Below are 27,937 nucleotides of genomic sequence, written 5' to 3'. Positions count from 1 at the left end.
ACAAAAACTATGCGAGCGCCATGGTTGGGCAGTTGGCCAACTATCAAATTTTGAAAAAGACCGTTAAATCGGTGTACGATGAGAATTATCAGAGTGTTACGTCTGTTTGTCTGTGCCCTTAGTGTGGTGAATTTTCCAACCTTTTTCAAATGTTACTCGAGAATAACCCCTCTGACAATTACACCGTCATCGTGTGCGATGGCGGTGTAATCAGCTGTCATAACTGACAGCTCGCGAACGCAAAACACAAAAAAAAAACGCAACCAGGAAGAAGCAGCAAAAATTTCGACACCATCGCAGCCAAGTCGTCGTCGCGCAAGTGAAATTTTCCCGAAAAATAATCCCCGTAATCCGGTGTGAGGTCACGCGAATCCGTTGAATTCCGGTGTGAGGGTTGAGATCGATCGTCGGTGATTGTAGAGAAAGTGAATTTAATCGATATTCAACGGTGATTTCGGCTGAAGTTGTGCTGCGAAATTTGCTCATATTTTACGTCAAGGACGGTCGGCTGGGTGAAGTGCTCTGCTGGTGGACTGCGCGGGGCGTAGCGGACCCAAAGTGGTGACGGAATAGAAAAGTTGTGGTTTCGTTTTCGATTGAGTTTGAGCCGTCGCGGACGGAGGTCACGCGCGTTTCTTGTGTGTTGAGTATTGTTTTGAAAGCAGACGAAGAGAGCACTTTTGACCTACAGTGCGGAATCCGGTTTTTGGGGTTTTTGTGTGGTGCTTCTAACGAGCGACTGGAGGTTGCTGGGTGGAAAGAGAATGTCACTGCCTGATTTGCTCAGCAAGAGCAATAATAATCATCGTCAGCTGAAAAAGGACCAGAAAGTAAACAAATAGGGGAAGATTCTAGAAGACCAGCTAGCATGGAGGGCGACATCTGTCGGGTTTGTCGCTGCGAGGCGCAATCCGATCGGCCGCTGTTCCACCCATGCATCTGCACCGGAAGCATCAAGTGGATCCACCAGGACTGTTTGATGCAATGGATGCGCTACTCGCGGAAGGAATACTGCGAACTGTGCGGTCATCGTTTCTCCTTTACGCCCATCTACTCGCCGGATATGCCGAGGGTGCTTCCGCTGAAGTACGTCGCCGGAGGACTTCTCAGCTCGATCGGGACCGCGGTGAACTACTGGATCCACTACAGCATGGTGGCTGTGGCTTGGCTGGGCATCGTTCCCCTAACTGCGTACCGAACGTATCGGTTTCTGTTTTCCGGTTCCATCGATATGTTGCTGACCTTGCCGATGGATATATTCTCGACGGAAAATATCGCTATTGACGTGTTCCGGGGTTGTTTTGTGGCCACATGCACCCTGTTCACCTTCGTAGGACTCGTGTGGCTGAGGGAACAGATCATTCACGGTGGCGGGCCGGACTGGTTGGAACGGGATGATCCTCCGCCGGTGGCCCAACCACCGGAAGCCAACGGGAACGAAGAACGGCCCAATCAGGAGAATGCACAGGAAGCGAACGATGATAACAACAACAATAATAATAATAACGATGACAACAATAACGAGGAAGAGCACAACAACAACAATAACAACAACTTTTTGGACAACAATCTGATCAATCGGCAAAATCAGGTAAGTTTATTGCCGTAACTATGAATTTTCAAGTCAAAGTGTTCCTAATTTCGCTCACGAACAAATTTGTGTCAATCGGAAAGTCCGCTCCTTCAAATGATATAATCACTTACGGTATGCTAAAGCAACTAAAACCGGATGTAACAAACATGGTAATCAGACAGATGAACGATATGTTTATTGCGGGTGCATTAACATATTCGCTCAAAGAAATTAAAGTAGTGGCAATTCCTAAACACAGAAAAGATCAATCGACAGTTGAGGGTAATCAGATATGTATCAGGTATCAGTAGGTCGGCTCCAAAGGCACGCTCTCCTACCTTTGGGAAATTTGTGCCATCGCCATTACCACGAGCCTATTCATCATTTACCCGAAGGAGAGGGAAAGGAATAAGGGATGGAATAGGGAAAAGGAAGGTAAGGGATTAGGATCGTCATAACCGCATAAGCGTAGCACAAATAGGTTCAAGCAGCGCCCTGAAAAGGGCACTATAACAACGCAAAAACATTCAGGTCGTTGCTGGACACGTTACATATCAAATGATACGAAGTTCCATAATCGGATTCATAGCAATCACTTACAAATGAATCAGCTTGCTGAACATGTGCCATGTGATAGCTTAGTCGGCAGTTGCCAGTCAATGCTGCAACCAGCATCCTGCAATTCTGCTTAGACAGTTTTGTTAGATACTTCTTCGCCACCCTTGGAGATGGCTCAGTACAATACAATTTGGTTTGACGACATGACTCCAAACTACATATTCCAGTATTGTCTGTGTTGAGTAGCAGCCCAGGTGTGAATCTAAAGCTTTACCCAACACTTCAATATCGGAATAGCTGGCTCAGGGCCAATGAAGTCATGTGATGCTCCAGTGCGAACTAACCCATCAGCCAATTCATTTCCAACGATGGAAGAATGGCCAGGTACCTATACAAGGCGAACACCGTTTGCTAAATTCAGCTCTTCGATTTGAGTTCGACAAGCGATAACTATCGACCTGGAGTTGGCTGAAGCCAGTGCTTTAATAGAAGCCTGGCTATCTGAACAGAAGTATATTACTTTGCCCAGTACGTGCTGCTGAAGTGCTGATTGCACTCCGCACATAAGAGCAAAGATTTCCGCCTGAAAAAACGGTGCAGTGTCTAGTACCAAGTGAGTAAGACTGATGTAGCCTTAGCTCACGAGAATAAACACCAGCACCTGCTCGACCTTCGCGAAGGGAGCCATCAGTGTAACATACGATGCCGTCTGAAATACTTCTTTCCAGATATCCAGATGTCCACTCTTCCCGGGAAGGGAATTTCGTGGAAAATTACAAGCAATTGTAAGATCACTTGGAGCAAGGACAACTTTGTCCCAATTCACCAAAAGTGGAAACAACGAGGTGTGTGTTGAACTGCGGTTCAAAGGAGTTTCCTCTAGTAAAAAAAGTACTCATAGACGGTAAGTGCAAGAAAGTGCTTCTTGTTTGAGATGAATGTGTAGTGGGGAAACGTCAAAGAGAACTTCGAGCGATGCCGTGGGAGTTGAAGAGAACGCTCCAGACATCGCCATAAAGCACATCTTTGGAAATGGTCTAATTTTGAATGGATCGTTCTCACTTCGTCCTTTTGCCACTACACAAGACATCCGTAGGCCAATATTGGACGAACAACAGTTATGTAAATCCATTTGATATACTTAGGTTTTAGACCCCAAGTTGTACCAAAGGTTCGCCGGCATTGCCCGAATGCCATACAAGCTTTCTTGATTCTGAACTCAACATTTGGTATCCAGGAAAACTTGGAATCAAGAATGACTCCAACGTACTTTACCTGTTCAGTCACATTGATTTCAGAATCAAGAAGACGCAAAGGTCGAACACCATTACGGTTTCGCTTTTCCGTGAAAAGAACAATAGATGTTTTACTCGGATTTACCCGAAAGGCCATATTGGCGACACAAACCCTCAACTACCTGAATAGCGTTTTACATCAGGTCGAAAAGGGTACTGATACACATACCGACTAACAATGTTAGGTAGTCGTTGGCAAAACCATAAGTATACGCAGAGAAAAGTTGCATATTAGAATCAAATACATTACTACTTTGATTCAAATTCATTACTTTTATTGAATCAAAGCATATTTATATTTGGTTCAAATTCTAGACAACTTTGAATCTAAAATAATTTTATTAGAAACAATGTAGTTTTGTATTTGATTTGAAAACATAGGTACTTTGAAATTGACATAGTTTTTTGCACAAGTTTAATTGTCATCATTTTGTCGATGCGATCATAAACGAAAAAATTGACTCGCCGAGCGAGAAATCGCAGTTGAAACGTTGTTAAAATTTTTGGTTTGTCGGATGATTTTGTGGGAACCTTCATAGGTAAGTAAAGGCTACGTAAAACATATTATATAACTCTAAAAATCATATAATTCTTTCCAGATAACGGCTGCACAGTTAAGCTGCTGAAAATAACCGAGCGAAAAAAAGTCAAGGAGCTCATTCCACAGTCGTTTTAGCTGAAATGGCTGAGACCGGCATCGATGGAGAAAAAATCTGGTAAGCACCTGTTGATTTCCGTAAGAATGAATATGTTTATTAACGAAACTCTTTTTATTTAACAGAATCTTCCCCCGATCGTCTTGAACTATGACGCCTACACCAACGCCGCCCGTTGCCACTGCTGAGTAACAAGAGGCAACTGCACAGCGATTTGCTTGCATATCAACAAAGATAATGTAGAGATTTGTTTGTAATAAATTATTTAAATATAGTAAATGTTGTTCCTTGAAAGCCTTGTTTATTTTTATTGGATTAAATAACAATTAATCTCTCAAATAATAATTTTTAAAACAAATAAATTTTGTTTTTAATTCTAAAATATGTGTTTTTTGTTTCAAAAATAAATATTTTTAAAACAAAGCAGTAATATATTTGTTTCGATGAAATGAAGTATTTGAATCAAATATTTTTTTACTTTGAATTTACAATCAGGCTCACGATAGCTAGACTTAGAAACAATAACAAAAGTGCTTTGAATCTAATATTCAGTGTTATTGATTCAATGAAAATTGCACTTAGGCCGTGGATCAATGATTATTTTTCTTTATTTCAAAGTCGTTTATTTTTGATTTTAATATATATTTTTCTGCGTGTAGGAAATCTGTTATTATTGTGTTGCCTCAATAGCGTATCTGCTACGAGATTCCACAAAAATGTTGACAAGGGGGCATCCATAACCATTCAATTTCCTAATCGCTGCTTGACGCTATAATGAGAAGAGATATCGCCCAAGAAGCAGAACTAATTGAACAACAGTTTCTTAAACTAACATTTTTTAAGAGAGGTTTATTCCGCTCCTGTACAGCTAAAATGTTTGTTGGGCGGCTTTTGAGCATTCTGTGAATCCAATTCTGGATCCAATACCTTGACTCCGTGTGGTTTCAAATATGGCATCGAAAGTCTAAATCGCCCTCGACATCGAAGTAAACACCCAAACAAGATTGTTTTTGAGTGAATGCTTTTTCGATATAATAAACAATTTTGTGAACCTTTCAGTGGGCACATGAAGAGGCACATTGGCCAGACGAACATCACGGATGTGATGATCGTCAATGCGTTCGGCTTCGCTTGACGATGTGCATACAGTTGCTTGCTTTCGGCTAGCCTAGGAAACAGGGCATCCATGGACCTTGAGCAAGTAGCCAGTCACCGACTTCCGGTTTTCAACATCTGTTGCCCAGTCAGCATCTAGCCCACCAGCGATGTACTGGATTCAGTCCTCTTGAAGGGCAGTCCCATCGCGGTTGTTCCTTTGAGGTATCAGGTAATCCGCTTCAATGATGTCCAGTGGCTTTCAGTCAGGTTTTGCTGGAAACGTCCCATGTAACTGATAGGAAAGCACAGATCCGGTCTTACGCATAACATCTGGTACGATACTGCCAAGAAGTTCTCAATACGGATAACTTGTTCTATTTCCATCTCTTGTCCGTTGGAGTGTCTTCTCCATCGGGGTATGGGTTAGATTGCAGGTACTTAAGCTGAATTTATCCAGGATCTTTAAAGCTGCGACTTCTTGCGACAACTTCATTGTTCCTGCGTTTCTGTCATAATCGATTCGAATACCGAGAAAAAATCTGGAATATCTACAATCCGTTATTTTGAGATCGCTTGTGTTGAAAACCGAAGCAATCGTGCACCCCATGTAGCAACCCCGCTACGCCCCTGACAACCGTAACATGGAGTGAAGCAATAAATAGCAACTAGGGTTGTTACAAAATTTTCTCATTCCTAATCGAACCATCAATTAGCTAAGACGTGTTCTTTAATAAACGTTGTTGTTCCTGTTCAACCCCGCCTTGTCCTTCGTCTCCAAACCTCTGCGACATCAACAGGTTATGGGTGACCAACGTAAGGAAGCTGCGGTGCACGGAATTCAACAGTTTGCCGGAAGAGGCTACGACGTCTGGCAGTTCCGTGTCCAAACCTATTTGGAGTCGGCGAACGTATGGGACGCTATCGTGAAGGATGCACCGGCCGTAGCTGCTGAAGCGGCCAAGTTCCACGAAATGGATAGAAAGCGATATTGGTTGGCTTCGTAGCGAACTAGTACCTAGGCTGCATTCGGGACAAAGGCACGGCGAAGGCAATGTGGAAAAGTCTCGAGGACACTTTCGCGAAGAAGTCAGCAGGTAGGCAGACCCTAATTAGGAAGCAAATAGCAAGATTGCACCTCAAGGACGGCGCCTCGGTGCGGGCGCATTTGCTGGAGTTCGAAGATTTAATCCGTCAGTTGCAAATGGCCGGATCGAAGCTTGAAGAGAGCGATGTTTGCTCGTCTCTGGCATTAACACTTCCGGAGTCATACGATGCACTGGTGACGGCGCTCGAAAATCTACTGGAGAACGAACTCACCTACTAAGTTATGAAAACCCGTCTGATCGATGAAGAATCCAAGCGGAACGAGCGAAGCTACACCGTAGGGGATAAACCGGCGGCGTTCGTTGGAGAAAACCAGAAGAACGGTAACCGATTCAACGGGAAGTGCCACGCCTGCGGAAAAAGGGGACATATCAAGAAAGATTGCAAGAAAGCGAAACGGAACGCGAACGAGGCAAGTTCTTCAAGACCGGTCGTATTCATGGCGTATCGGAATGGTTCGAAGCGAGACAGTGTCGGGAAGATCGTGTTCAAGTTGGACTCTGGATCGAGTGACCATCTCGTAAACTCGAAATTGTTTTTCGCATCAATGAAGTCAGCTCCCCAGACGGTTATCACACCGACGAACCGACGTGACAGCTAGAACAAATAAATTCAAATTTGTTGTCCCCGACGCCATGATGAAAAATAGCCGAACACTACCGCCTCCTCTATAACGGTTCGCGTTGTTTTGCTAGCTTGACTCCAAACCCCCGTGTATTCATATAGGAAAAGGTTCGCGCCTGAGCTGATTTGACAGAAGCGTTCGATCGCTTTGCTGGTCGACCGTTAAATTTAGAGGGGACACTTTTGAAACACCACTGTCACGTCGGTTCGTCGGTGGTTATCATCAACGTCGCTAAGGATGGACCATTTCTAGAAGCCAGGCAGGTTGGTACCATTGCAGGGTCGAGTAACCTTGGAGTCCCGTTGCAAGTCAAGGACGTGTTGTACGTACCAAGCCTCCGTGACAACCTGATGTCGGTTAAGAAGTTAGCGAAGGCAGGTATCGAAGTCGTGTTCAACAGCAAGTTGGCAACGTTGAAGCTCAATGGAAACCCTATTGCGACGGCCTATCTACGAGGAAATCTGTACGAGCTTGAAATTGAAGTCCCGGAGAAATCAGCGAATCTGTGCAGTTCGGACGTAACAAATCTGTGGCACCGGCGACTAGGTCACTTGTGTGTGAAAACGGAATGAAGACGATGGTGCGAGAAGATTTGGCCAAGGGACTGAACTTCAAACCCGAGAAGCTCAAGTTTTGTGACGCCTGTGTTCAAGGTAAGATGTGTCGAGAACCATTTGACGGAACGCGAGGACGAGCAACGAGACCCCTCGGAAGAATCCATTCGGATGTCTGTGGACCGATAGAGCCTGCGTCCTGGGATGGCTGCCGCTATTTTGTCAGCTTCATCGACGACTATTCGCACTTTGCGATGGTGTTCCTCCTGAAGAAAAAGTCACAAGTTTTTGAAAATTTTCAAGAATACGAGGCGATGGTGACAGCCATGTTCGGGAAATCGATATCGAAGTTGACCGTCGATCAGGGACGTGAATACTGCTCCGGGAACCAGATGAAGTTTTATAAGGCAAAAGGTATCCAAATAGAGGCGACGGTGGCGTACTCCCCCCAGCAAAACGGGGTGGCGGAGCGGTTCAACCGAACCTTGGTGGAGAAAGTCCGGACCATGCTCATCGACTCGAAGATGCCCAAAGCAATGTGGGGAGAAGCTGTTCTGACAGGTACGTTTTTGCTAAATAGAAGTCCTACGGGAGAGCAGCCGAAGAATCTCACCCCGGCGGAAAGATGGACTAATCGGAAGCCAAACCTGGAGAAGTTGAAAGTCTTCGGCTGTAAAGCATTCGCTTGGATCCCGAACCAGCTACGCAAGAAGCTAGATGCAAAGAGCCGTGAGTTGGTGATGATCGGATATGCCGAAAACGGATATCGTTTATGGGATAGAAATGCTCGGAAAGTCGTCATCGCGCGGGATGTGAAATTTGATGAAGCAAGTTACCCGTATGCATCGGACCATGGCGAATCAGAAGAAATTCCTTTGATGATCTTGACATCGTCTGATCAAGAGGGGGAAGGCGAAAACAATCCCGTCGCCGTTGAGAAGAACGAACATCCTGGTCCTGTCCTGGAGAATGACGCCGAAATGAATCTAACCGAAGCAGAAGATAGCGAATCCGATGACGAACTACCCACCGCGCTCCCTTCGCACCAAGAACGGAACAGAAATTCAGATGAATCGTCCACGAGGCGCAGCGAACGGGAGCGCAAGTTTCCAGGTAAGTTACTGGATTATTTAACTGGTTTTGAAGCAACTGCTGTTGGCTCTTCACCTTTCCCAGATGTACCGCAAAAATTCTCCGATATTCCGATGTACGATGATCGTGACCGTTGGATGAATGCTGTAAACGACGAGCTGAAATCGATGGAGTCCAATCACGTGTGGCAACTGGTGTCACGGCTCGAAGGTGTCAAGCCCTTGAAATCCAAATGGGTCTTCCGGTTGAAGGAGAACGAGCATGGTCAAGCGGTGCGGCACAAAGCAAGCCTAGTCGTGAAAGGTTTCCTGCAACGTCCTGGTGTCGATTACGAAGAAACGTTCGCTCCTGTGGCTCGTTTGGCAACAGTTTGTGTGGTACTGGCGGTGGCTGTGCGGTACGGTTTCCACGTACATCAAATGGATGTGAAGACGGCCTTTCTCCATGGCAACCTGAAGGAGGAGCTACACGCAGAAAAATATATATTAAAATCAAAAATAAACGACTTTGAAATAAAGAAAAATAATCATTGATCCACGGCCTAAGTGCAATTTTCATTGAATCAATAACACTGAATATTAGATTCAAAGCACTTTTGTTATTGTTTCTAAGTCTAGCTATCGTGAGCCTGATTGTAAATTCAAAGTAAAAAAATATTTGATTCAAATACTTCATTTCATCGAAACAAATATATTACTGATTTGTTTTAAAAATATTTATTTTTGAAACAAAAAACACATATTTTAGAATTAAAAACAAAATTTATTTGTTTTAAAAATTATTATTTGAGAGATTAATTGTTATTTATTCCAATAAAAATAAACAAGGCTTTCAAGGAACAACATTTACTATATTTAAATAATTTATTACAAACAAATCTCTACATTATCTTTGCTGATATGCAAGCAAATCGCTGTGCAGTTGCCTCTTGTTACTCAGCAGTGGCAACGGGCGGCGTTGGTGTAGGCGTCATAGTTCAAGACGATCGGGGGAAGATTCTGTTAAATAAAAAGAGTTTCGTTAATAAACATATTCATTCTTACGGAAATCAACAGGTGCTTACCAGATTTTTTCTCCATCGATGCCGGTCTCAGCCATTTCAGCTAAAACGACTGTGGAATGAGCTCCTTGACTTTTTTTCGCTCGGTTATTTTCAGCAGCTTAACTGTGCAGCCGTTATCTGGAAAGAATTATATGATTTTTAGAGTTATATAATATGTTTTACGTAGCCTTTACTTACCTATGAAGGTTCCCACAAAATCATCCGACAAACCAAAAATTTTAACAACGTTTCAACTGCGATTTCTCGCTCGGCGAGTCAATTTTTTAGTTTATGATCGCATCGACAAAATGATGACAATTAAACTTGTGCAAAAAACTATGTCAATTTCAAAGTACCTATGTTTTCAAATCAAATACAAAACTACATTGTTTCTAATAAAATTATTTTAGATTCAAAGTTGTCTAGAATTTGAACCAAATATAAATATGCTTTGATTCAATAAAAGTAATGAATTTGAATCAAAGTAGTAATGTATTTGATTCTAATATGCGACTTTTCTCTGCGTGTATACATGGAGGTACCGGATGGAGTCAAATCAGCACCCGGGACCGTTTGCAAGCTGCTGAAGTCAATTTACGGACTCAAGCAACTGTCTCAGGAGAACAACACTCAGAAGATTCTAAATAAATTCAAAATGACGGACTGCAACGCGACGAAAACGCCTATGGAAAAGGGACTGCAGTTGAGCCGATCCGGACATAGAACTCAAGAGCCTTACAGAGAGCTGCTAGGAAGCGTGATGTACCAGATGCTTTGTGTTCGACCTGACCTCTGCTTCCCGGTGAGCTACCTAGGCCGTTACCAGCAGGACCCGGTGGACCATCATTGGCAGGCCCTGAAGCGCGTTGTGAGGTACCTGAAAGGCACTACCAAGTTTGGATTGCTGTACAAGCGTAATGAGTCCTCGTCACCACTAACCGGATTTGTGGATGCAGATTGGGCGTCCGATCAAGAGGACCGAAAGTCTGTAACAGACTTTGTCTTCAAGGTGTTTGGATCAACCGTATCGTGGGCAAGCAGAAAACAGGTGACTGTATCTACTTCGTCGAGTGAAGCGGAATACGTGGCCCTCAGCGCCGCTGTCAGTGAAGCGATTTGGTTGGGCGGACTCCTGGAAGATCTAAACTGCAACTCGAAGGGAGAACCAATCCCAACATTTGAGGACAACCAAGGATGTATTGGACTTGCAAAGAACGTGGAATCAAATCGGATCAAGCATATTGACATCAAGCATCATTTCCTGAGAGACCACGTTGCGGCTGGGACCGTAAAGATCGAGCCAATTGGAATTACAGACCAAGAAGCTGATTTATTCACGAAGTCACTGGACAATGTACGATTCCAAGATTTGAGATCAAGACTTGGAGTAACCGATTGAGAGGGGGTGTTGAAAACCGAAGCAATCGTGCACCCCATGTAGCAACCCCGCTACGCCCCTGACAACTGTAACATGGAGTGAAGCAATACATAGCAACTAGGGTTGTTACAAAATTTTCTCATTCCTAATCGAACCACCAATTAGCTAAGACGTGTTCTTCAATAAACGTTATTGTTCCTGTTCAACCCCGCCTTGTTCTTCGTCTCCAAACCTCTGCGACATCAACAGCTTGAAAGGGTCTTCTTGAGTTTATTGAGAATACTGGATAAGTTTCGGTCGACAATCAGCACGTCATCCATGTAGAGTACCAGATAGATCTCGTCACCTTTCCTTGACAGCGTGTACAAACAGTAATCCGTCTTGGAACGGACGAACCCCAGCTTCAGCAACACTTCATTGAACCGATTGTTCCAGCAACGCGGAGCTTGTTTCAATCCATTAAGCGATTTTTGCAGCATGCACACCAGTCCTCATTTGGTTTTTACTCTTTTCGGCACTTTCATGTACAGTTCGTCATCCACGTTATCATAGAGAAACGCTGTTTTAACGTCCATCTGGTGAACGTGATATCCATGGTGAACACTGACAGCCAACACAATCCGCATAGTAGCCAGCCGAGCTACAGGACCATAGGTTTCATCAAAATCTACTCCAGGACGCTGCAGAAACCCCTTGACTACCAGTCGAGCCTTGTATCGAACGCGTTCGCCGGTCTCATCTTCCTTCAGCCGGAACATCCGCTACTCCGTTCTATTGCCGAGAATAGGCGACCATTTGCTCGATATGTATTTCTTTGGCTGTATAGAATTTGTGTTGACTTCCAGAACAATATTCGCTTTCCTGATCAGCCGTTAGCTTCGAGATTGCCACACCATGTGCCGCTCATCGCTTCAAACCTTGGAATTTCGTAAAAACTTCAGACTTCTTACAGTAGCGAAGTGGGTATAATCGTCAATGAATGACACACAATAACGGCTACCGTTCCAGCACATCGGTTCTATTAGTCCCCACTTGTCCGAATGGATCCGTTGAAATGGCCTTGTTTTTTTCCGTAAGCCCATAACCACACCACCTTTCCTCAGGGTTGCAATCTTTCCATTGAACAGGACTTCAACGCCAGCGTTTGTTATCTTCTAAACGGACAACATGTTCTCTCGAAGGGACGGCACGAACAGGACATCTCTTGCTTCCATGATCACTCCACGGTTACTCAATCCCTTGATTTTCGGGACCAGAGATTCTCCATGCTTTGCCACGTTAATAATTATCTTGTGTTCCAGATCCTTCAGCGATGAAAAGTGTTTCTTCGAGTTTTTCTAGATGCTCGCTATTGGGTGCTTAGGATCCAGCAGAAATTCCAACTTTCTGTCGCTCTGTTGCTGAGCTAAACCGCTGTCCGCCATGAACACCACCGACTTGTAATCGGAAGCCAGATTTACATCACCCTTGTTCATCCTGCAGTCGCGCTTCATGTGGCCATTCTTGCCGCAGGCGTGACACTTCCCGATGATTTTTTCCTTCGTCTGCTTCTTATTTCCTATGAACGCTGCCGGGGTTTCTTCAAAACTGTGTATCCTGTCCATCCTTTTGGATTCATCAACGGGTCAAACGATTTGGATAGGGTGAGACTTAGTGCTGAACAGACATCACTCTCCTCAAGCTTGGAGCCAGCCACACAAGCTGCCGGATCAGATCCTCGAACTGCAGCAGATGTCCATAGCTTGATGAACTTTTCTGCAGACTGAGGCGCGCAATCTGCTTCCTAATGACGGTCTGCCTTCCTGCCGACTTCCTGGCGAAAGTTTCTTCGAGGACTCTCCACATATTCTTCTTTCTCCAGGTATTCTTTTCTCGAACACATCCGATGTATTCATCCGCAATCAAACTTACCAGCAACGGCTCGGCCTTTAGATCCATTTCTTGGGACTTAGTCGCCGCAGCCGCTTCCACCGGAGTATCTTTCTCTACCTCGTCCCACACACCAGAAGCTTCAAGGTACGCCTGGACTATGAATTTCCAGGTATCGTATCCATTTCCCGCGAACTGGGGAATTCCATGGATGGCCGCTTCCTTACGCTTATCGCCCATAACCTCTTGAGGTTCGTAAACCCGTAGAAGTGAAGTAGGACTTGGTTTGAAAAAATAACGTGTTGCTTGATCAAAGGTTTTATTGGGAATGACAAGTAAAAGAAATTTTTCTTAACTCTACTTTGAAATTATGGGTTGTTGTGATCCAATCGCTAGGCTCATAACAGCTCTATCATTTGCCATAAACCTGCAAAGATTTAACGTTGCTGTTCTTTTATGCTGATGATTGATCAAGTTTTCCTAACCGTAGCCACTATCATATGGACACACTCATGAAATAAGCTATTTAGAGAATACTAGATCAACAACGGGATGAATGACCCATAAAAGGTTAAAATCCCTGGTAATAAACAAACAACAACAACTAGATCAACATCAGTCTATATCTATTCCTCACATCTTTTACGAAAAGTACCAAAATGAGAATTTCCGTAAAAGATTCTTCCCTGCTAAGTCTCGCACTAATGGATCCACAGATCCACTGGCTTCAGTGTCTTCAACAAGAATTCCACCGCCTTCCGAAAACTTTAGGAACCTTGTTCTGTTGATGTTGCTGAGCTAACAACAATAGACTTCGCTTTGTCGATTTCCAACATGCCGGTAGACGGCTTATTCATCTTCTCGAATTGCCATAGTTAGTTCTATTGAGGCAGTACGATCGATAAAATCTGTAAGGCACGCATGCATCTTACTTTCTTACAAGATTGCCTTTGTATGGGTCTCTTCACATTGCTCAATTTAGGGCAATGAAAAGGCGGATTTTCTCGAAAAGGTGGGCGCACAGGAAGGTGCGATCTATGATAGAAGTATTTCATACGATGATTTTTTTCGCCAGAGTTTTCTTCATAGTTGGCAAAATGATTCGCGAGAAGACCAACTGGGACGGTGGTGGTTACATTCCATTATTCCTCATGTTTCTTTGCGAGCGTGGCATTACGATGTGGAAGTAAGTCAACATTTCATACGGGTATCAAGACTTATGTCCAGTGACGCCTACAGAACGCTAGGGGAGACTGGGGAGACTTGATCCCTTTTTCTTAATTTGCCTGTAACTTCAAGAAAAACACAAAACTTGATCCGTTTTTCATACAGAATGGACGGTAAACATCTCTTGCAAGTTTATACACAATAGAAAGACTTTAAATTATTGTTAAAGTTTTCAAAACTGTGTTTTTATGGAGGCATGTCTTATGATGTATTTTTCAAAAATGGGCCACAATTGATCCCCTTTTGAGCACATAGTTAATTTAAAGGGAAAATAACTCCAGAAGCTTCCCTTTCATTTTCATTTCAAGTTTTCTTGTATTTTTGATGAATATGGTGAATTTGAAATTATAAGATTTCCTTAAATTGTTAAGGTTATGCAGTATTTTGAAAATGGGGAGACTTGATCCCTCTTTTTATGTTGTGTAATAAAATAATAATTATCTAACAAGTTTTATCATTGAATAGACTAGAATTCCGAGTAAATAGAGGCTTCCGAATAGAATTTCATTTTTCACATGTATAATGTGTGTGTAATCCTCGAGGGATCAAGTCTCCCCATGCCACTGTTGTATATACCAGGCTGCATTAATTAAAATATTTATAAAACAGCCTTATTTGAATAAATACGTTTGATAGTGTTTAATTTACACTATGTGCTGTTAAATTTTGACACGATTTAGTTCAATTTTTGCAAAGTTATTGAGATTTTTCGGAATCGCCTAAAAGATTTCTGAAGGACTGAAAACAAACCATCAGCCATTAAAAAATAATGCAATGTACAATCAAAATCAATTGTAACCAAAACATTGTCGTCTGTCAAGATGTAGTTTTGGAAAAAATATGCTAGAAGAAAACTGTTTTTGATTCCGAGAAAATATGGGGGGAACAAGTCTCCCCAGGGATCAAGTCTCCTCAGTCTCCCCTACTGTTGAATGGTCTTCATAATTTATACAACAGTTCTTATTGGTTATCTGGGTACATGTGAGATGGGATTTAAAAAGCAATTATAGAATGTTCTGAGAATATAACTTCTTCCATCTGTATTTTCACAACTGCAAAAATCCAGCATCGTCCATTTTAGACATACGTAATGCGTGAAGTTCATAGGCACAATATGTGTTGAAAAATGGACAAATTGAGTGGAAAAATTGCGAAAAAATCCACGTAGTTCTGGTGGGTTTTGATCCCACGTCTCCCCAAGTTCGCTAGACAGTGCGCGTTAACCAACTACGCCACAGAACAAGTAACAATTCTGTGAACTGTGACCGCAATAGCGGTCGTGCGAGGGACATGTGACCGAGTCGAACGCCCGACACACACTGATGGTCTCATTCGCAAGTTGTGGATGAGCACGAGCTGTGGATAGGCAACAGTCTCGACACTAAAAATATTTAACATGCTCTCACTGTTGTTCATAGGCACGCTCAGAGAGTGTAGGAAGTAGACATCTAAGACACAGGCAAACAGACGTAACACCTTGAACGATTCTCGTGGAAATCCATCGCCCAGTTCACACTACCATCACCTGGTGGAAAAGTTGCACGAATCACTGTGTTGTGCAATATCATCAACAGAAGGCGCTAGTGTGAAACGTCAAACGCATAGAAAAACGATGCGCGCGCCTCTGGTTGTGAAAGCCACAACTATGAAAATTTAAAATGATCGTTAAAAGCGTGGTCGATAGAAATTTTGCAAGTGTTACGTCTGTTTGTCTGTGTCTAAGAGATGGTGGATTGCGAGGAAAGAACGTGGGGTGAGGTGGGCGTTGGATTCAGGTTGGCTTTCTACTTCACAGAATTGTTACTTGTTCAGTGGCGGAGTTGGTTAACGCGCCCTGCCTAGCGAACTTGGGGAGACGTGAGTTCAAACCCCACCAGAACTGCGTGGATTTTTTTGCAATTTTTCCACACAATTTGTCCATTTTTCAACACATATTGTGCCTATGAACTTCAGGCATTACGTATGTCTAACATACCATTTCGGTTGGTTATCCGAAAAACAACATTCGTGTTGATCGTCCACTTTGTTTTATTTACCATGAATTTGTTTTACAACTCAGATAAACTATATTTACCATATTCCCTTTTTTCACCAGGACCGCCCTCAAGAGCCACCGGTTGCACCTCCCGTAATACCCCTGTTCGGTGCCCGAGCTCCAGCAGCTGCCGCACCCGGCCCAGCACCAGCCCCGCCCGTTGCAGCACCCCGTCAACCACAGGAAGCCCCAGCGCCGGACCATGTACCGATCGATCCGGCCGAACCTCCGCCTCCGGTTGCCCCAGTCGATGCCGAAGCTGAACCGGAAGCGGTCAACGAACCGGCCGAAGGTGCCGCCGACGAAGCCAACTGGAACCCGATGGAGTGGGAACGGGCTGCCGAAGAGCTCACCTGGGAGCGACTGCTCGGCCTGGACGGATCGATGGTCTTCCTGGAGCATGTCTTCTGGGTCGTCTCGCTCAATACGCTGTTCATCTTCATCTTCGCCTTCTGTCCGTACTCGATTGGAAACTTTCTGATTTCCTTCCTGGGGATCATCACGCCGGGAAAACCGTTGCTACACTTTCACGGTCTGCTGACGACGCTACTGGGTTACTGCGTGATCGGGATCACCCTGATCAAGCTGCATGCCATTGCCCGGTTCCTGAGGTGGCGCCGTCAGCGCCGTATTCTGGGCATGTGCTACATTGTGGTGAAGGTGTCGCTCCTGTCGGTGGTGGAAATCGGCGTGCTTCCACTGGTGTGCGGATGGTGGTTGGACATTTGCTCCCTGCCGATGTTCGACGCCACGCTGAAGGATCGGAAAGCGAGCTTCAAGGCGGCCCCGGGGACCTCGCTGTTCATTCACTGGATGTTCGGAATGGTTTACGTGTACTACTTTGCTTCGTTCATCGTGCTGCTGCGGGAGGTGCTGCGGCCTGGGGTGCTGTGGTTCCTGCGCAATCTGAACGATCCGGATTTCAGTCCCATTCAGGTAAGGTTGTTACGCGGTATCCATTAGAATCGGTAGAGTAATTTTCATATTTTAGGAAATGATCCACCTGTCGATACTGCGCCATGCCCGTCGTCTTGTTGCTTCGGCTATTATCTTCGGTTCTGCTGTCCTGCTGATGTTGTGGGCTCCGATCCAAATCCTTAAATCCGGATGGCCCACTTTCCTACCCTACACACTCTCTGGAGATTCCGAAGTCAACGAACTGAGTTTACAGTTGCTCTTGCTACAGGTAAGTTTCTTATGATCGATATACCTGTAAGTAACTTCTGATCTTATGATTCTTTTCCACCATCCGCAGATCATCCTACCCGGATTCTTCGAGCAATCGCACACACGCATCTGGCTGAAGGGCCTAGTTCGAATCTGGTGCAACGTGGTGGCTCGTATTCTAGGCATCAAAAGTTACCTCCTGGGAACGGAACCGCGCCCGAATGACGATGAAGTTCCGCCGCGTCAGCAGCCAGATCTTGGCGCTGGGCTAGCCGCCGCCCATCAGGCCATCATGCAACGTGACGTCCCGGTTGGGTTCCAGCCTTACGATCGACCACCATTCTTTGCGGTTCGTTTGGTGGGACTGCTGGTGCTAATGTGTATCAGTTTAGTGATAGGTTCGCTAACGACACTGACGGTTCCGGTGTGGATCGGTCGTCACGGAATGGCGCTGTGGTCGATGGGTTCGCAGATAACTCCTCCGCCTAATACCGCGGTCGCAACCGGAGCGGAGACACCCCCAAGGCCTCACGAACTCTACACGGCCGCCATGGGAACCTACCTCTGTTGGATTATATCGCGTGGGATTGCTGTTGCGGTCAATCTGTTCCCGCAAGGACGAGCAGTCGTGATGGAACGGGTCAAACACTGGATTTCCGTTGGAACTTCATATGCTCTGGCTGCGATCATTTTCGTACTTATGCTCGGCGTAATTCCGCTGATGTTCGGATTACTCCTGGAATTAGTCGTAGTCGTTCCATTGAGAGTTCCAATAGTCCAAACGCCGGTACTGTTTCTATGGCAAGATTGGGCTCTGGGAGTCCTGTACACCAAAATTGCCTGCGCTCTCACGTTGATGGGACCGGATTGGGCACTGAAACGTGCCATCGAGCAAGCCTATCGAGATGGTCTCCGGGATATGAATTTGAAGTTTATCATACGAGAGCTAGGCGCCCCGGTCATCACCTGTTTCGGCCTGGCCTTGGCCGTACCCTACGTGATCGCCCAATCGATCATGCCGATATTCTTCACCAACCAAGTCACAAGGATACTGATCGCCCGTCAGATTTACCCATTTTTCCTGCTAATAGGGTTCATCATTGTGATCGTGATCCTCCAAATACGCCAGTTCAAGAAACTCTACGTTGCGATCAAGAACGACAAATACCTGGTCGGGCAACGGTTGGTTAACTACGATCATCAGCGGAAGAAGGCCGCACAGCAAGCAGCGGCGGCGGCGGCCATAGCCCAACAGCAGGCGGCACGTGCCCAACAGCAGGCACTCCAGGACCAACACCAACAACCTCCGGTCAATGATCCTCCGGATGAGCGGGACCTGCCGGATCCGGGAGCAGCAGCCGTAGCGGCTGCGCAAGCCGTTCAGTAGATAGACTCGATTCGACTCGGCGAATGGCGAGAATTGAAACCCTGTACACAATCAACCACCTTATTATTAGATGAACCCTCTTCTGACCGTTCGTTCCTGAAAACTGTTTGAATTTGAGTTACAGTGTGAACTGGTGGCGATGCAGCTGATGGTAAGTTTTTGATCATTATTTTTTTTAGCACAATCCGTTAATTGCATAAGAGAATTTTTGTAATTTTAAAATGCACGTTCCCCTTGTTTGGCATGTAATATTTCTCTAACACAAGGCTTTCAGCAAGGATTCTTTCAGGTTGTTTTATTCAAGATTGCTTCAGAAATTTCTACAATAATTACATTAGGAATTTCTGCAAAAACTACTCTCGAAATTCCTGCATATAATATTCTTCCGGGTATTGCACCAAGAAATCCTTCAGAAATTATTCCAATGATTACTTCCCGACTTCCTCCCAGAATTGATTAAGCAATTTCTACTCCAAATAGTCTGGGAATTTCTCCAAATAGAAACAAGCAACTTTTTTTTCAAATAAATAAATGCAATAAAACTTAGTTTTGAATCTTAGTTACAGCTAAAGAGGGAGATGAGACCCAAAGTTGAGACCCTTGCAACTGATTTCATTACCTAGTTAAAATCCATCTAGAAATTTCGCTACAATGATTTTTCATACATTCTAGAGTATTTCTTTCTGGAACTTCTTTGGAAATACCTCCCAGAATTTCCTTCCGTATTTTTCACACCATTTTGTTTGTATTCCTTTTTGATTTTTTTCCGGAGATTCTTCCGGATTCCTTCTAGCTTTTTTTATAATTCAAACATTTTTTTCCGGGATTCTTCCTTCCGATCGTTTCCTCCTGGCGTTTTTCACAAGGATGCAACAGAATTTCGTTCCAGAATTTCTTCCAGATGTTCTGCTGGTATTCCTCCCAGAGTTCCTCGTGGGATTTTCATTGCAGTTCCTCCTGTGCTTTGCTCAAAGAATTTTTCGTGGCATTTCTACCAGAGTTTATCTCTAATTCTCTACAAGAATTTCCCTCGGAATCAAACGTAGAAGTTGTAGCGGAATTTCTCGGAAGGTTTTACGCGATTCCTTCCGGTGATCCTCTTGGGGCTCCTTCAGGAGATCTCTCCGGGTTTTTCTCAGAGTTTCTACAGAAGTTATTCCTGGACATTCTACTAGGAATCCTCCAATGATTTTTTGAGGAGTTTTTCGCAAATTTTCTGCAGGAGTTCCTCCCGAGGTTTCTTCCGAAGTTTTTCCTGTAATTTCTTAAAGACATTTCCGTGAGCTTTCTTCTAGAGTTCCTTTTTACAGGAGTTTCCGCTTGGATATTTCATCTAGGTTCTGGCAGGATTTATTTTGAAGTTTCATCAGAAATTTCTCTCGAAGTTTCTTTTGAAACTATTCTTAGAAGATTCCTTCCGGTGTTGGTCCTGGGGATGTCTTTCACAGTTATTCTGAATTTATTCTTGACTTTCTCCTAAGATTTTTACCGGAATGCCTTCTGGGATTTTAGCAGGCGCTGATATTTCTCATTGAATGCTCCTCGTAATTTCTTCCAGAGCCAGGATATTCTTCGTTGTTTCGGATTTCTTACGGTAGTCCACCTCAGATTATTTTTTCACAAATTTTCTCGGAATTATTCTCAGAACTCTTCCCGGAATCTTTACCGGAACTTGTCCGAAGATTCGGGGGGTTCTTTTTTGTGATATCTTCATAGATTGTATGACAAATATAACTTGGAACCCTACAAATGCGCAACGCCCCACGTTTGGGCACTTATGTACGGGAAACAAAATAGAGCATCACAAATGTACGAAACACAAACATGCAACACGTAACATAAATTGTGCCCAGTTATCTAGTCAGGTTCAATCCCAAGATGACGAGGTTTCATAATGAATTAAATTGGCTTTGGCTCTCCGCATCGACCAATGTGACGCTAGCTTCTATGCGCGAAAAATCGCTAAAAGTATATCGCAAAAATATTGTATGGCGCCTTTAGATGCTAAAGGCGTATTTCTCGAAGTGGAACACATTATTCGAAAAAATATTTGGTAGCGGTTGTGCTGGTTGGATAACCGGTTTGGTGCCTACCAAATATTTATTCGGTAAAAGCTTTTCATTTCGAGAAATTCGAGTTTAGATGCTTTTCGCCATACAAAATAAAATGATTTCACTCCTGCTGACCAACATTGAACGCACTCCCTGCGGGTAATCTATTGTTCTTAGTCCATCACCTGTGAATCTGTGATCGTATTTTTCCTGGCAGATCGCCTTTTGTTCGCAACGATAGTTACTTTCATAGCTTGAGTTTGGTCTAGGAGTTTCTAATCCTAAGGGGGCATCTCGATTCGAGCAACAATACAAGACCATCTGCCATGTCCGTGTTAAGGAACGGTTTGCATGTTTTGTACTGAATTGCTGCCCGAAATTATTGGAGCGCTACAAATGTATATTAAAGTTAGGGACGGATCCACAAATTACAGTGTAATTTATTGAATTATCTGACAAAATGCTCACATCAAATTACAATCGTAACACACTCTATGCAAAAATCGAAGAATTTTCCATGAATTACATTCTCTAATATATGGAAAATTCTTAAAACTATTTTGCAAAAGTAACAACTATTTTACAAATGTCACACAATCCCTTAGGATTAAAAATTCCTAGACCAAACTCAAGCTATGCAAGAAACTCTATGAACAAAACGGCAACCTACCAGAAAAATAAGAAAACTTTATTGCCTGATGTACCAAGAACAATTATGAAACCTCGTCATCCAGGGATTGGACTTCGTTATCCGTTTCGATAATCAGAAATAATTTATGTAATGTGATGTAAGCTTGTGATGTTATGTTTGTGCATTTGTAGGGTTCTACTTTATTTTCGTAACAGCGTCCAACGTGGGCGCGATACAAAATATAAAGTAGTACATTTGTAGAATTTTATTCCGAATTACTCGTTGCATATCGCCTCATGTGAGGGGTGCGATGCATTTGTAATGTTCCACTTTTTTTTTGTTACAATGGCTCTCAGGGCTCTTGCAAAGATTTGTCCATAGTTTTCCTCAGGATGTTTTCTGGGGTAACTCTAGCGTAACATGTGAGAAGGGCCTAAGTCGAAAATGTAAACAAACGAGATTTTTCGTTATTCTTATCAAGTGTCACGTAATCTATGGATACACTTCCTCACCCACGCCAAAAACCCATTTTAACATGACATTTTAGATGATTTTTTAAAGGGCTCAAGTAAATTCATAGTTCCTCCGATTGGGCCTAAGTCGGCGTAAAAGGACCCAAGTTGGATTAGATCTCAAATTAACTTAGACCCTTTCTGCCCCCACTCGCATAACAGTCCCATTTGACTTTTCATCACTTTTGAGTTAACGTTATGAATATTCATCATTTTTGATGTACTTCCAAAAACAACAATAAAAATTACGAATTTTTATGTCAATGTGTGAAAAAAATACCAAGTTATGAGCGTCCCATATCAAAAGTACCCGCATAACAGTCCCATCATGGATTTTTGTGTTACGTAACACAAAACTGAACAACTTTGTAGTGATTGTAATATTTTTTACAGTTATGTATTAATGTGCAAAGCAATCTGTGAAAGTTTCGAGATGATCGAAATATTTTTCAAATTTTGGCGATTTTTCAAAGTTTTATATGGAAACAAGTTTTCAAACTTCAAATGTCGTTTTCTCAATTCCTACTTTTTGCAAATGGGACTGTTATGCGAGTGGGGGCAGCTTTGGCATCACGCAGAAAAAAGCATGGTAAAATCAAAAATATTTCAGGTAAACTCAAATAAATTGTCAATTTGTTCTGGCAACAAAAATAAAACTGTTTGGAGCAAATCGAACGTCACATTTGAAGCAAATTAAATCCATTTTTGAAACAAACATGCATCTTCTGACAGGTTATGTTAGAAACAAATGTAAAATGTTTTGTTTTTTTTGGCAGGTCGGCCCTACGGAAATATTTGTTTTCCAATTAAATTTACAAAGTCATTTCCTTCTCTAGGAAAACCCACTTCCCGCGTGGCACTTTCAATGCCAATATCATGTAAATAACATACGCTCCCGAAATCAATGGGATTTCGTGGAAACTTTTGGTGAAACTTGACTTTTTTTGCAAGAGGAAATCTTGTTCGGTGCTGCAGCTGGAACTTGAGAGTTTTGTTTATGTTCTCGACGGCGGAACGGGGGGGCTCTTCAATGGGTATTGTAGAAATCAATACGTAATTGAGTTAGTTTTAAAAAATAATATTTTAGTTTTAAATATTTTATCAGTTAACCGAATAAACATAAATATTTTTGTTTCAAACGAACGAAATTTGTCTCCGTGTATGTTACATGGGTTTTCTATGGTTTAGATTTGAATCTGATTCTTTGTTGTATAACCGTTATGTGGCCGGCAAACTTTTTGCTTTTTTCTACACCGTGTATTTTAAATGGGTGCTGGGTACCCTGCCGGCCACATAAGGGATAATCACGTTAAATATAAGAAAACTTATGCAAACTAACTTCTTTTTGCTCAAAATTAGCTCAATTCAAAAGGGCCTAAGTCGATTCGTAATTAATCGAAGGGCCAATGTACTAGGGCCTTAGTGATTTGCTTATTGCCAAAGGGCCAAAGTATTGAGGCCTAAGTCGATGAAAATTTTCAATAGGGCCAATGTCTGTTCGGAAACTAATTTTTTCTACTAACTTCAAGGTAATATGCTACTTTTTTACGCTAGGCAGAATGTGGAGAGCAGTTATGCGCGTCATTTGTTGCATAAGTGATACTAATAGAGTGTTTGATTTCTAAAAGGGTTTATTAATATACATGGAAACCTTCTCAAGTAGATTTCTGAACGTTTACATTTTGGAATAAAAAAAATATTCAAAGGTATCCAGGAGCAATCTTGTGAGAAACTTCGCAAATTATCTCGATAGGAATTTCAAAAAAAAAATCTTGAGAAAAAAATGAAACATCTCAGTACCGTGTGCGCACCTAACTTTGCGCAGGTCCAAACTTTGCGCATTCTTGTAAAATGACGAAACAAATAACTAAATGTCAACATATTCACCAGTTTAATCATTGCACTAGCATTGTGTAAACATAAACATTATTTGACAAATATTTAATGTCCATAAAATCTTTGTTTATGTTGAATAATAAACAAAAAATACACAAAAATGTTAAAATTTGCCTCGCCTTAACACGGTTGCCAAGAAGTAACTCTACTAAAAATCAACATTTTCCTCGATAAAACTGTGCAACGATGATTAATTTTGAAGTTAATTGACAAAAAAGGTGATATTCTAGTAATATCAATCACAGTTCGTAAGAAATTTTTCAATTTAATTAGTAAATAGTGGTGCGCAATGTTTGGAACCATTATTTGCACTGTGTTCCTAATTTTTGCGCACTTCCAGTAAATGCTTGTTGAACGTGAATACATGACTTATGAACCATTTAAATATTATGTAACACCAGTACTGATAATTTCAGGTCTGCCTCTCCGCCATGTAGCAGATTTTGTATAGAAATTAGTAGAAAATTGTATGAACCGTAGCACTATGTCAGGCACTCTCCATCTGTCTACAATGAGACGTGATTTGTGAACAGTCCTTCATTTGGATTTTCCGGCGGTCAATGTTAGGGACGATTCAAATATGACGTCCACCATTTTTAAGACTTTTAGAACCCCCTCTTCCCCTGGGCCACCCCGTCACGCTTCATAGTATACCTAATACATGGCATATCACACTTTCTCAGACAACCCCAGCCCGCTTCCCCCAAAGATGGACGTCATATTTGAATGACCCCTTATTGTTCCTATCCGTAACGGTCACTTCATTTATCAGAAAGCTTTTACCTTTGATCTTTAGCCACAGGAAACAACCCCTCATGAAGTTTGGATTGTTCACACGGTAGGTGCCTAGTATGAACCACAGACGAAATCAAGCACTCCGGAGGCCTCCGTTCCCCCTCCCTCGTTTTCAACAAAGATCAATTAAGGGCACACTACCTGATCTGAATAACTTTAGTTTAATGGGCAAACATTAAATAATAGCATTTTTGATCACTTTTTGAGCAATTCATAGCATGCGCAAAGTTAGGCACACTATGCGCAAAGTTAGGAACAATCGAAGATTTTGTGCGCAAAGTTAGGAACAAGGCAATGGAATAGTTTTTCTATTTTAAGTATTTTTTGGTTAATATTATGATTTTTTTTATATTGCAGACTCAAAGAAGGATCATTAGTCTATCGTATGAGCATGTTGTTCATGATATATTTTGTTTGTTTGTATTTTTTATAACGACTATAAATTTGATTTTTCTTAACTGCGCAAAGTTTGGTACATACACGGTATTTCGAGATGAAATAAGAATATTCAAGAAAAAAACTGAAAATCTCAAGGAATCCCGAGCGAAACCCTGTACAAAGATTCCTGCAGGACTTTCTTCAATGATTCACTTACTTAACTTTGCAACTATTACTTCAACAATGTTTTCGAAAATTTCTCCAAGCGGTTTATTCAAGAATTTCTGTGAAAATCCCTCAAAGGATCAGTTCACCAAAGATTTCCTAGAAATTTATTAATTTATCCAAGTAGGGTGGCACGGGGCAAGATGGGTCAGTGCCATTTTCGGGCGCATTACTCATGTTTTGATTATGTTAATAACTTTGTTAGGTAACCAGCCTGTATATACAAAAGTTTAGGATATTGGTTGAAGAATTATTCACTCTCATTAGAAATAAAAAATAAAATAGTTTTCAACCATTTTTTCTTAAGCGATACATTCCATAAACGATCGTGGGGCGAGATGGGTCACCTTCAATTTTGACCGTATTTCAGTATGAATATGGAGCATATATGAATACGGAACAAATCTTAAATTTTGACGTTTTTCGTTGAGAAAATGTGAATTACTTAAAAGGTGACTCATCTTGCCCCGCACTTTTTTCACGGCGCAAAATCGATCACTTTTTAAAACTTCTTGTTTAACATCATATTTTGTATTTAATGAACTTTTTATCGACTTTTAGCATAGCTAACTAGTGCATTACAGAGTAGCGGACGAATACAAACCAAAACGATTTGTATTTACAAAGTTATGACTCATCCTTAGGTGACCCATCTTGCCCCGCCCGACCCGTTGCAAGAATTCCTCCAATGATTTATTCTGGAATTGCTTCGCTGGAATTTCTGCATGAATTCCCTTATGAATTTAGCCCAGGATTCCGATGGGAATTTCCCCAAAGATTCTTCTGGAAAATCCTCCAAAATGTCATTCAAGAGTTTCTATATAAGAATTTCTTTAGAAAATTCTCCAAAAGATTCTTAAATAATTCATCCAAGGATTCTCTCAGAAATTCATCCAAGGTTTTTGTTAGAAATGTTTCTATTTATTTTAACGTTTGTTAATGTTTGCTTCATAAATTCCTCTAAAGGGTTCCTTCAGGAAATTATGTACGAAATTCTTCGAGATTTACTTCAATGGCCCATTCTGGAATATCGACATTAATTAGAACATTAAAATTGAACTGAATTCTCACAAAATTGTACCAAATAACACATTACATTATTGACCTCATTGAATTGTATGTACTCTCAAAAGCCATTATATACAACAATAAAAGTAAGTTACTACAACACTTTTGTCCGAATTTTCGAACAAGCAAAATGAAGTGTTCTTTTTTCCAACGACTGAAAACTCACAAAGCACTGAACATTCTCCGCAATCGAGTGATCGAATTCCGAATCTATCCACTCTACACTTGTAGGCAGCTGAGCGCGAAGAGGATTTCCCTGCATGGACAGACAGATTGTATCAGAAATTCCTCCAAAGATTCCATTGGTATTTTCATCGAAATCTGATTCAGGAATTCCTCCTACTCCTCCTACTCATGGATTTTTGCCCATATTTTTCAAGAAGTATTCAAAGATATTTGAAAAAATTCTCCAGATTGCTTCAGTAGTTCCTTAATGTATTCTTTCGGAATTCCACCAAGGATTGCTCCAAAGATTCCTTCTGCAATTGCTCCACAATTTTTGCACAACAGTCTTTGATGATTCCTACAGAACTTCCTCCAAGACCTCCTTTGAGAATTACTCCAAAGATTCGTTCCGAAAATTACTTCCAGGGATTATTTTACAAACTCTTACAACGTTTCCATCAGAAATTTCTTCAAAGAATTGCTCCGCAATATTTATTCAGAAATTTATTGGAGGATTACTCCAAAAAATCTATCGAGAATTCCTCCTATGTTTCGTTTGAGGATTCATACAGTCGTTGCTTCAGGAATTCCTACGAAGATTTCTTTTTGAATTCGTCCAAAGATTCCATTTTATCACCCTATTTAACACATACGACTTTTTGTAACCTGGTGAAGAATCTTGCTAAAAACATCTGCATTATATACCTCGGTATACTTGGACTTACGAGGCAACGCAAACGTCACTAAAATACCTCAGTTTTCGAGTATGTTTCAAGACGTCGGAAAATTTTGTAGAAAATATGTCTCAAACTTTCCCATATCTTCTTTTGCAGATATTCAAGTTTACATTTGTACGTCCCAGAAATGCGCGCAGTTGAAAGAAGACAAGAAGGTGTACACAAAACCACACACGAAGTATATAGGTTCTTTTTTGTTGTATTTTTTTTAATATTATATTTGGGAATTATGTATCATAGTATGGACACTAAATTGAAGAAGCAAAAGAAAATACGAAAAATTTCGAAAAAAAAATGAAAATGAAACAGAAACTAAAGATACTGTTGTTATAGTAGTCGTAAATAGTGAGTTTAATCATTAATTTAATAAATGATCCAATGAAGAGAGAATCATGCAGCGGAAGGAATGTTAGCCGTAAGTTCACAAGCGCGAGTATGAATATTTATAATGCAATAGAGAACAACACCCTAACTACAGCTATAATATGTGCAAGCAGCAGGAACTCCTAAAACTAGAATCGATAGCGTAAATAGACAAATTGTACACACTTCACCCTCTACTAAGACATACCTACTTTCCAATCAAAATTGTTGTTTTATTCGAAGAATCGCGGCTTGCTCTCGCAGGCGACATGAACCCACAATTTCAGGATCCAGTCTCACACGTGCATCATGGAGGCGTCAAGTTGCAGAACTATTTCAGAAGCTATATATAGTTTCCCCCCTTTACTTGAACTTTGAATTTCATCGCATTAGGTAAATGAAAATTGATAAAGAACTGATAAAATGCAAGTAAATGAGTAAAAGCAAAGTGTTCGA

At 42.0% G+C, this 27,937-nt stretch overlaps 1 protein-coding gene across 1 annotated transcript; it reads left to right on the top strand.

Annotated features, from left to right (window-relative positions):
- The first annotated feature begins 260 nt into the window (after positions 1-260).
- On the top strand, positions 261-27,937 carry LOC109414833 (E3 ubiquitin-protein ligase MARCHF6). The gene is made up of 5 exons (XM_019688676.3): positions 261-1,591; positions 16,167-17,042; positions 17,098-17,292; positions 17,362-18,811; positions 27,215-27,937. Exons 1-4 carry the CDS (start codon positions 869-871, stop codon positions 18,658-18,660), a joined length of 3,093 nt encoding a protein of 1,030 aa, XP_019544221.2. The 5' UTR covers positions 261-868; the 3' UTR covers positions 18,661-18,811; positions 27,215-27,937.

This window comes from Aedes albopictus, chromosome 2, assembly GCF_035046485.1.
Source record: "Aedes albopictus strain Foshan chromosome 2, AalbF5, whole genome shotgun sequence".
Classification (NCBI taxonomy): Eukaryota; Metazoa; Arthropoda; class Insecta; order Diptera; family Culicidae; genus Aedes; species Aedes albopictus.
The sequence above is the reverse complement of the archived record's forward strand: the minus strand, read 5'-3'. Positions and strand labels throughout refer to the sequence as shown.

Bases quoted from the DNA above. Each gene is read 5' to 3' on its own strand.
- LOC109414833 (XM_019688676.3), top strand. From the start codon at position 869: ATGGAGGGCGACATCTGTCGGGTTTGTCGCTGCGAGGCGCAATCCGAT. The intron at 17,043-17,097 runs GTAAGGTTGTTA...TTCATATTTTAG, and splicing joins CGGATTTCAGTCCCATTCAG to GAAATGATCCACCTGTCGAT. The intron at 17,293-17,361 runs GTAAGTTTCTTA...CACCATCCGCAG, and splicing joins TACAGTTGCTCTTGCTACAG to ATCATCCTACCCGGATTCTT.